This window comes from Homalodisca vitripennis, unplaced genomic scaffold (genome assembly GCF_021130785.1).
Source record: "Homalodisca vitripennis isolate AUS2020 unplaced genomic scaffold, UT_GWSS_2.1 ScUCBcl_4601;HRSCAF=10873, whole genome shotgun sequence".
Classification (NCBI taxonomy): domain Eukaryota; kingdom Metazoa; phylum Arthropoda; class Insecta; order Hemiptera; family Cicadellidae; genus Homalodisca; species Homalodisca vitripennis.
In genome coordinates, this window is record NW_025780732.1 from 78,519 (window position 1) to 88,846 (window position 10,328).

Genomic DNA, 10,328 nt, shown 5'->3' on the forward strand with positions numbered 1-10,328 from the left:
ATTATCATTTGATAATACAAGGTCTTCGAAAAAAGAATGCAGAGATTTTGAACGGCCGTTATTTAAAAAAACTAATAAAGATAACTAATTGATTAAAAGTCACATTGAAAGGAAATAGAAACAAATTTTGTTTTCATAACTTAAAAAGTTTTTGATGTGAGCTCCATTTGTTGCTCTGTGGCTGTCACAGTGGTATTAAATTTCTTGCAATTAGCAGGTTTAATCTGACGTCTTAAACTGTAGACATGAAGTCTCAGTGGTTTACGAATAACATTGTGGACTGTTAATTTTTGGTGTGTTTAACTGGAAGACTTCATCGGATAATACATTTTTTTTTTGGCTTCTGATGAACAATTTTTGGATTTTCTTCTGTTTTGTCATCATTTCTTTTTGGCAGGCCAGTTGAATGTCCTCTCAAACACACTTCCTGTGTCAACGAAACCAGTTTGCCGTGGTGGGAATTTTAAAATTCCAGGCTGACCGCCACAAGTTACTTGAAATTTGACGCTGCACACAACAATTGATTTCAATTTTGCGTACTACAAACCACACTGTTTCTTCTGTAGTGCCGTAAAACATTGTACTCGTGATGGGTGTCAGGTGTGTCAGTAACAGCAGCGGACTAGGTAACCGAGCAGCTGTTCTGCGCAAGCAATGTCACCGTTTCCGCCCATGCTACATGGAAAACAAAACTTAGTAATTTCAACTTCAATTTGAAATTCAAATAGTTTAATTATCTTGAATAATTTATAAGTAATTGCAGTTCAAAATCCTGGCATTTTTTTCTGAGACCCTGTATTTAGGATTAGAAAGTTACCTATAAAGACACACATGCCTGCTTCATGAGTCCATCCTGAATCATTGTGATCATTAGTACTCATGGTTTTTTGTATTTTATTGTAAAATAATGTATAAGCACTAAGTAAACTTAATGCAATAATTTGTATATCCTTGTTTATTGTAATTTGTCTGCTATATTCTCCTATTTTCTTGGTCCTAAAATTGTATCAATTTACATCTAATATCCCACATTACTGTAACATGGAATCACTGCAGTCAATGATTTTTGCGGCCTTGGAAAAATTGGATTTTGTATCTGTTAAAATATTGTATATGCCCTTTGTTATGGACATGAGCTCTCTGTGATCACCTGAAGTAGAAAACAGCCAAGATGTGCCTGATACAATGCCATAAGTTGTAGCATGACAAACATGGCTCTCCTGTTTTTTGTCTTACTTCCTATCATGCTACTCTTAATTGAAAAAGCTAATGCCATACATTAAATATATTGACTGCATTTTAAATGTTCTATTCCATTGCTTTTATGAGAAGTCAAAGAAGCAAAATTTAATTAAAACTTGAGTTTCATTAAACAAGATTTACATAAGACATATCTACAGAATACACACACACACTAATAAAAATTATTAGACAAATAACTAAAGTGGTTAATGCACATACCTTAGCTTGAGCCAGCAAAGCACAGACCCTGTTGTGTTTGGTTACTTCGATGCCACAGTGGAGAAAGATAGCTCTCAGCAGACTGGTGTGGTTCAAGCAAATCACACAGTTGTTGTGTAAAAGTGAGGGGAACTCGTTAAGTACTTGCCACACTACTGACAACAACAGCTCTGACTCTGCCACCATGTTACCTGTGACAAACAAATCTTATAGTTATTATTTAATTTAAAGTAAGTAGTAAATCCTTAACCAAAAGTATATTAAATTAATACTATTTACTGGAATAAGTTGACACTATTTAACACATTACAGAGTTGGCCTTGCTCCTAATATTCCAAGCCACTCACAACACTATACCTGAGGAGGGGGTGACAATGTCCAAAGGCGCACTCGTACAATTCCCGGGGATGATGTCCGAGCACTCTCCTTTCCCGGTAAACACAGTCAATTGCATACCGCTTAAATTGTGTGATAGACGGATTGTGAGCCAGGAACCTGGCAAACGGTAAACCGCAGGTTGTGGGGCAGCATCGCCACTCCCCCCCACCGTGTCATCACTGATACTGCAGCAGTAGGGAGTGGGGCAGCCCCACATGGCACTAGTAGTGGCGGCGACAGGCTCACAGCCCCATGTGTCTCCAGAACCTGAAAGCCAACTACATTTTAATACAGCTTTACAATAATTCTATTGATATTTCCTAAATTTGGAAAATATGAAGTTAACAATGGATATTAACAATCAGAAGGAAAATGGAGTTTGAAACATTCTATACAACAAAATTTATTAAGAAATAAGACAAATATTCTCAGTCTGTAAATTATATCAAATAGCTAAATAAACATTATAAATGTTAAATTTGTTAAGGTCGGTTTCTCAAATTATCTGATTTAATAATACTTTTAATATAGACTTTACCTGTTAAACTATAAAGTCAATTTATTTAATAATGTTATATTCAATTCAATTAAAAAGCAACATAATTTCTTTTTGCAGAAAACTTTACTCTTTCCTGAATGTACTAACCTTGCGTGTCTTCTCTACCACCTCTTGAAGCAGACTAATAAACCAGCGCCCTTTGCTCACAGACATGTCATAAGTAACATCTTGTGCTGTTGTCATTTTCTAAAGAAAACACACACACATACTTCATTTGTTCAATCTAGAGTAAAACTCATCATGGACTGAGTAAAGTTCAAGTTAATGTTTAACCGTTTTAAAAACTGTTTTGGAAATTATTTTCATGTTTACAAATATTATTAAAAAAAACCATTTAAATACTTATCAGCTGATTTCCCAGTTTAAATCCAAACTCTGCTGTCTAATTTTTATCAGTTAAGGTCATACTAGTGTGGATAATTACTTTGTTCTAAACATTTGTAATGTCTTGTTTTCCAAAACAATGTATCTTCCTGTTTTAGTTACATAGCTTCATCTAAATACCTCCACTGATTCAATCAGCAACAAACGTATCACACGTACATAGTGCGCACCACCCAAGAAATGTATTTTGGGGACATGTCCATTTTGACTGGTCCATGATACATGCACAGGAACTTGTTATCACATTGTACTGTCAATATTAGTTTTTTAATGTTGTGCAATAGGGCATTTAACACAATCTATGTGAAAATATATTTTTTATAAAATTTATTTTACTGACTTTCTTTTTCTAAAAAGTTGATTTGAGAGAAAAACCTTTTAGGCATTAGATTTTTATCTCTAAAATGTAGCTATTGTAGCATTTTTGTTCCTAATAATAAGTTACGCCTTTCATTTCATATATCCAGTGTGGCCACCCAAGCATATGGACGTGTGCTGTTCACATATTGTATCAGTGGCATAGTGATTGTTAGCCCTGCGTTAAGTGTGTCCACACCTTTAAAGGGCTGCAGTTGCTTGTTTACCAGTCGCACCCATCCTGATATTTTCCTACTTATTTCTTTCTTGTCTTTTATTTTTATTCCTGTAAAGTTTAGAATACTCAGTGAACAATCCATATTCAGATTGTTGATATTTTAATTATCAATGAATAATGATGTGGACAAATAAACAATCTATTAAATATACTTGTTTGTTGATATATAAAATGTGTTGATCAAAGACAATTCCATCAAAGATATGATAATCTTAGGTGCAAGCAATTTAAGCCTTAGTGAGAATTAGTGTTTTTGAAAACAATGTAATATTAAATAATGATAAAATTTACAATGCATGCATTTCAGAACAATATTTCATAGCAACATCACAGTAAAACATTTTGATTCAAATTTAAGATATGGAAGATAATTTTCACATTTAATTAGCAGTGTTAATTCTTTTTACTTTGTTATAAGTGTTTTAATGTAGACATTTGCCTCACAGTATATTGTCCATACATTAAATCTGTTCTCAGATATGAGATTGTTCTTTCAGACTCACAAAATAACACTAAAAAGATATTAATTACTCAAATAGAATTACGACTATTGTTTACAAACAAAATATTTAAAACATTTATTTAAAAATGTTAGTGTACAGTGGAACCTGTCAATGACGTCTCTCGCATATGTTTTCCCGCCTAAAACATTTAATTATAGTTTCACATCACCGAATAAAATCGGACTATTTAAGTGCACAAAAGCCCGCTTATAAAAATTTCCCACTTATACAGTGCCCATTTCGATACCTTTTCATTATTTATAATATTTGTGGTCCTGCAAATCACTGTTTTCAACACTCCTGTGCTATCTAACACTTGATGTACAAGGTTGCAGTGGCAGTGTTTGCAGGTCGGCGATCACTCCGCCACAGCTGCCGCTGCGCCGCAAGGGGTACACCAGGGGAGTGGGATGGGAGCTGGGCTGGGGGAAGGTGGAGAGGAGTGTGTCAAGGGGGGCATTGCAATGGTAGTGTCAAACTTGTGGTGGTAATTTTTGGTGTCACATGACGAGGATAGTGAGTCACAGTTGTTTTGCGAGCTGATGCACGCTAGAGTGAAGCTGTATCTTTCTGTGCATGTGCATGTGTAAACTTCTCTGCACTTTTCCTTTGCTCTCAGACAGAAGAAAATATACATGATTTTGGAGTCAATAGATGGTAGAAACTCTCGGGTTCCATATAAAGTTTTCCGCTTATAGTACTGATGCATGCCATCAAAACAAGAAAATGTTATAAGTAGGTTTCACTGTATTAACTGTTATTAACCTGTATATTTATGAACTTATAAAGTTTTATAACAACTAGTTTTATAAGTTGTGTTATAAGTGCGACTGGTAAACAAGCAACTACAGCCCTTTAAAGGTGTGAACACACTTAAACGCAGGGCTAACAATCACTATGCCACTGATACAATATGTGAACAGCACACGTCCGTATGCTTGGGTGGCCACACTGGATATATGAAATGAAAGACGTAACTTATTATTAGGAACAAAAATGCTACAATAGCTACATTTAGAGATAAAAAATCTAATGCCTAAAAGGTTTTTTCTCTCAAATCAACTTTTTAGAAAAAGAAAGTCAGTAAAAATAATTTCTTTTGATATCTTTTTCATGCCAACTTTTTTCGAACAATATTTTGGATAACAATGTTTTACCCATAAGCTGAAAAAAATAGGAAAGTAAGTGCTTTACAGGTAAGGTAATTACAAGTATTTTTTTATGCAAAGAAAGCAAATCATTTCTTTATACACTATTTATTAAATTTCTATTTTCATGGGAAGTGTTTTTATAAATCCAGTATGTCAGCCTGAACAGGCATCTTGGCGGACAAAAAATGAACAAACAATTCAAGTAACCAGTTTTTTTTTTTGTTTGTTTTTGTAAACAACCTGTTGTAATACATTTTTGATGGAGAATAACATCACAATAAATGTCAAATTACGTAAAACGTGATTACTATGTAACATTAGTGATTGAAATGAAATTATTAATTTAGTGAATATGGGAGTTTGTATAAATTGTAGGCCCTTATTACCAACATTACAACATGCCGATGGATCGGGCCTGCAGTTCTCAAAGGGTTAAACAAATAATTGATTCATGGTACTGACCTGGAATCAGTAAATAAATCAATGGACTTGAAAAACGTGCACCTGAAGTTAACTAAGCATTCTAATTATCAGATGTTATACAAATCTATGGATAAAAATTGAATGACTAAAGAAAAACCAATAAAGTCATTCCTTCTCTGTTTAAATCTTTACTTAAAGAAATAATTGCTAATCACCATTAGAGAAAAACATACTCTAAACTAGAATTGAAATTAAATAAAAGAACTCATGAACTCCATTGACAATGAATTCAACAATATCTATCAGAGCATTCTAAATAGATTTGAAAAACTCTCAGAATAAGAACATTTCTTTGATTATAAAAACTTACAAAAACAAAATATTATATATTCAATAACAAAAACACGGATGCAAAAAATACCAAAAATGTTTAAAAATCTGAAACACACTGTATTAAGTGAAACAGAAATAGCTGTTTTTATCCAAATCTTATGGCATATATTTTTTTGGCACCTGACGAAGAGGATAATATTCCAATCCTTGAAATGTAGTAATTTGAGTTTTATAACATATAACAATGGCAAATGTAGAAATCCTAGTATCCTTTTCAAATCATGCATCATCTTTTAACAAAATATTTTTTTATATTAATAGTCAGCAGCATAAGACAATTAGACTATTTTTATTGGGATATGATGTACAACACGGTACTGAATACAAAGGTACAGAAGCTTTGTCAGGTTAATAATTAAAACTAATTAGTTTAAGCATACATAGTTACATTAAACTGTCAGTTTTAGTATTACCACGAAATTCTGAAATTGTATAATAAGGTTATATAAACTGAATTTTGCTCAGTAGTTTAGTATTACGAGCTGGGTACTGAAATGTGAGTGACAATTGTTATAAGTATAGTTACACGTAAAATTAAAAAAACCTTTTCTATGACAAAGTTATGATGTCGGATCTAACAATTACCTGACTGAAGCAGGAGGCGACTAGGTACTTGTACAGTTTGCTTTGAGGGTTGTTGAGAGTGTGTCTCAGCAGTTCCTGGAGCTCCCTCTCCTCGAACTGTGGAGGTGGAAGCAAGTCACTCTGTAGCAGTTCTGCAGAACTCGGGCGTTGCAGTGGATCATGCAGCAGCATCCACCTGTTAGTATTGTAAAAAAAAATTAAAATTAGGGACAAGTTAATTCTGATATTTGATTCTTAGCTGCTCTTTTCATGCAATTCTGATACCAATATTTTTAAAGTAGTGTATTTAAAAAAAAATTAACAAATCAACAAAAGGGCTTAAACCCCTTGACTGTCAGACCTGTGGATGCCACCTTTGCATCAACTGCCAAGCCCATGAAACCACGTTTGAAACAGCTGCTTCAATACATGACGACCTGATGGCTATACAATGAAATTCATTGTCCTCTAGTAGTGTTTCTTTCAACTACTACAAATCCACATTAGTGCTGTTTAATTGCTACAACACACTGACAATTAACTAAAGAACTATCACAAAAAATACAGTGATGTTTTATCTGGAAGTTAGAAACAGCGTTATTGCTTTTTAGTTTTTTAAATTGCGTTTTAGAAGTTGCTACTCCAAGTTTTTTATTTTCTATTTTGATTGTGTTTTAGTTGGTAAGACAGGAATTAGTTGTAATATTGATAAGGAAGTTTTATTAATTTTAAATCTTTCCGGATGTGTTGTTGTGAGATGGGTATTCAGCAGAGTAACTTTTCTAAAATTAATGGAGATCGGAATACAGACTAAACACAAATCAGGAGACTCTGACAACAGTTTGATATATGAAGATATCGCTCAAGTTGATCATAGTGGGCAAGAAACATGCTAAGTTGATCATTTTGTTGTTGTTTTTTTTGTTCTCTTAGGACAAGAACCTTATAAATTTCACTTAGTCCTAAAAGGACCTTGCGCTGCTTCCGGAATTACACGATATTCTGGATGGGTAAGGTTGGGGGTATTAATCTGTCATATCTCCTTGGAAGCAGGGGAACCATCTCTGTACCAGCCTCTCCAGTCAAAGCGGGTAGGGATGGCATGCTCTCATGTTAAGACCTTAACACTTTGAGAGCCCCACCAACTCCAACTGTCATCCCCCGCAGTAGCCCCACCAACTCCAACAGTCATCTCCGACAGTAGACTAAACCTATCATACCACCCTTGCACCCCAATATATCGTCATTTGCGGTTAGTTATGTGCCGCTCCAGGATATCCATAGTAATGCTCAGGTTTAAGTGATACATCAGTTTTTTTCTGTACCCAGTGTAGGTCAACTGGAAGGTATAAATTAACCAGAAGTGAATTGCTCCTGGGGTGATACATGAAAAACACACTATATTTGTGCTGACTGCAGAGCAGCTTTGTGCGTGGCAAATAAATCTTAGCCTACAACGGCACTGTTGAAAACTTGGCACTTAAAGGGGTTTAAAATACACTTGGAAAATCACCATTTCACAAAACCACATCTGTGATGTATCAAAGCTGAATCTCAAATCCACTTTCTCTTCAAGTAAGTCTATTCGCAGAAGAGAGCTCGTTGAGAATAAGCTAATTACTGATTGCTAACCATTGTTATTGTCATACTTTGCGTATAAAAAATGTAAAAAGGTTAGTTACTTAAATAATATAATATTTATAGTTTGTATTTTTTTTTATATATTTATGATCATGCATTGCTACAAGTCTGCTGCAACTAATTCACAAACAACAACTAATCTGCAGTAATAAAATTTCAGAATAATAAAATGTGTTTTTTGTTGTTCTTTCTACATGAAAATACATGGATATATAACTAAATTTATTTCTTTATTTGAAGGTTATTTTTGACAATGGAAGGATTGTTGAAGGAAACAGGATTTTTCCGGACATTTGCCATCGTTCAGTGAAACAATGTGTTACTGATTTCTTGTTTCACTGAACGATGGTAAATTAATTTGTAAATAATATTTTGCTAGCAGTTTCTATTTCCTATGTCTATCTATGTTTGTGCATCAACACACATCTGTCCACGCCTATGAGCGGCCAAATAGACGTTCTTTCATTTTCTTATCTTGTAATTTGTTTAGTAGTATGAATATGCCTTCTGTAACAGTGGTGAAGTGATGGGTGGTTTTGAGAGTACACTTCCAGAGCTCAGAAATAATATATATTATTTTATTAGATAAAAAATATTTTAATGAGGCAAATTGTGGTAACTGGTATAAGGTCTCCACACAATGTAATGTAATATGTGATTATGATATAAAATTAGTGAATGTGTAAATTAAAATCACTGATTATTTAAAATTACGTGATGCATATTCTTCAGAAGTTTTTGGAATTCTGTAAAATTAAAATTTATGGGCTCAAAACAAAAAAAATTTAATAAATACACAATTTGTATAAATTGTAGGCCCTTATTACCAATACTACATTGGGCTGATAGATCAGCTCAGCAGTCCTCAAAGAATTAAATCATAGGAGACTACCCGTTACCCAAAAACAAGTAATCCAAGTATACATACCATTCGTTTTTTAAAGGGATTTGCAAATATTCAGGGAAACTGCTATTTTTTTTAAATTAATCATATTTTTCTACTTTCATTTGATGCATTATATATATTATAGAGGACTATCTATACTACTACACAGAGTACAATGTAAACAAATATTAGCTTTTGTATTTTCAATGCTAAGCAACCTACCTCCATGCATAGAAGCAGCAGATGCATGGCAATGCATAAACATAGATATAGGAATACAAAATACAAAACTGCCAGCTAAATATTATTGGGAGACCCGATGGCCGAGTGGTCTAATATGTAAGACTTTGGATTTGAATTCGAGATAATGCAGGTTCAAATTCTGTAATTGAAGTACATGTGATTGACATTGTATCATTAGGATAGGCAGGATAAGGCTCAAAAGAGGATTGGTCTCTCCTTTATTTAATAAAAAAACCAACAGAAAAATTGTATAAAAGTATGATCATTTCTTTAATTTGATAATCTATATACATTTTTTCATACTCAAAGTAGGCCTACTGCTAATTGGTTATTGTCCAAAAATAGACATGCTCCAATCAACAACCATAAACACAGAATATACGAATTTCAAATCAAGTATTGTTTATAAAATCATGATATTCCCTTCCTTTGGTTAACTATCTCTAATTATTCCGTCTATTGCTACTAACCAAATGACGATAATGTCATACAAACAAAGAACTTGCTTTGACTCCAAACCCTTCGTAACTATTTTTGCAACGCAATATGCAAAACTATTTTTAGTAGAAATAATTTATTGTTCACTAGTTTGGCATAAGAAATATTTCACCTGCCACTATGTTACCAAACTGGAAGTGGTGGAACATAAACATGACTTTGTCCCGTTAGTGATGTGGCAAATCTCAGCAGAGTTGTGATTTGGTTGTGGAACCTCATTAATTTTCAAATCCAAATGTTTTTTGAAGATTCAGTGGACTCTCGATTTGGCTTTAACATACCACTAATTGAAATATGAATTCATATGAATAATCCTTGTAGATACTGGTATGTTTTTATTGGTTACCTAATTGATAGAGAAACTCTCAAAATTCTCATGATTACTGAAGCTTAAATAATATCCTCTAGCTAACCTACATATATAGCATGATTTAGACCTTGACCAAACCCTCAGACTTATCCTAGCCTTGCAAATAGTTGAATTACATTATTATCTGAAACTGGTAATGCTACCTCTGTGTGTTAGTTGAATATCCACTCTTTGCCCCCCAACATATTCCAGATGTAGACAAGTCAATGGCCTACCTCAACAGGTTTGTCTTGCTGAGCTTGCCATTATCTTTGAAGTCTGCAGGCAGCAAAACAGTCC

General features: G+C 33.7%; 1 protein-coding gene across 1 annotated transcript; it reads right to left on the minus strand.

The window, feature by feature from the left end:
* Positions 1 to 1,920: 1,920 nt before the first annotated feature.
* LOC124373005 (eIF-2-alpha kinase GCN2-like) lies at positions 1,921 to 10,308 on the minus strand. Its single transcript, XM_046831412.1, has 4 exons — positions 10,265 to 10,308; positions 6,433 to 6,607; positions 2,486 to 2,584; positions 1,921 to 2,106 (listed from the first exon to the last, which is right to left on the minus strand). The coding sequence occupies exons 2-4, from the start codon at positions 6,601 to 6,603 to the stop codon at positions 1,921 to 1,923; spliced, it is 456 nt and encodes a 151-aa protein (XP_046687368.1). The 5' UTR covers positions 6,604 to 6,607; positions 10,265 to 10,308.
* Between the last annotated feature and the right edge of the window lie 20 nt (positions 10,309 to 10,328).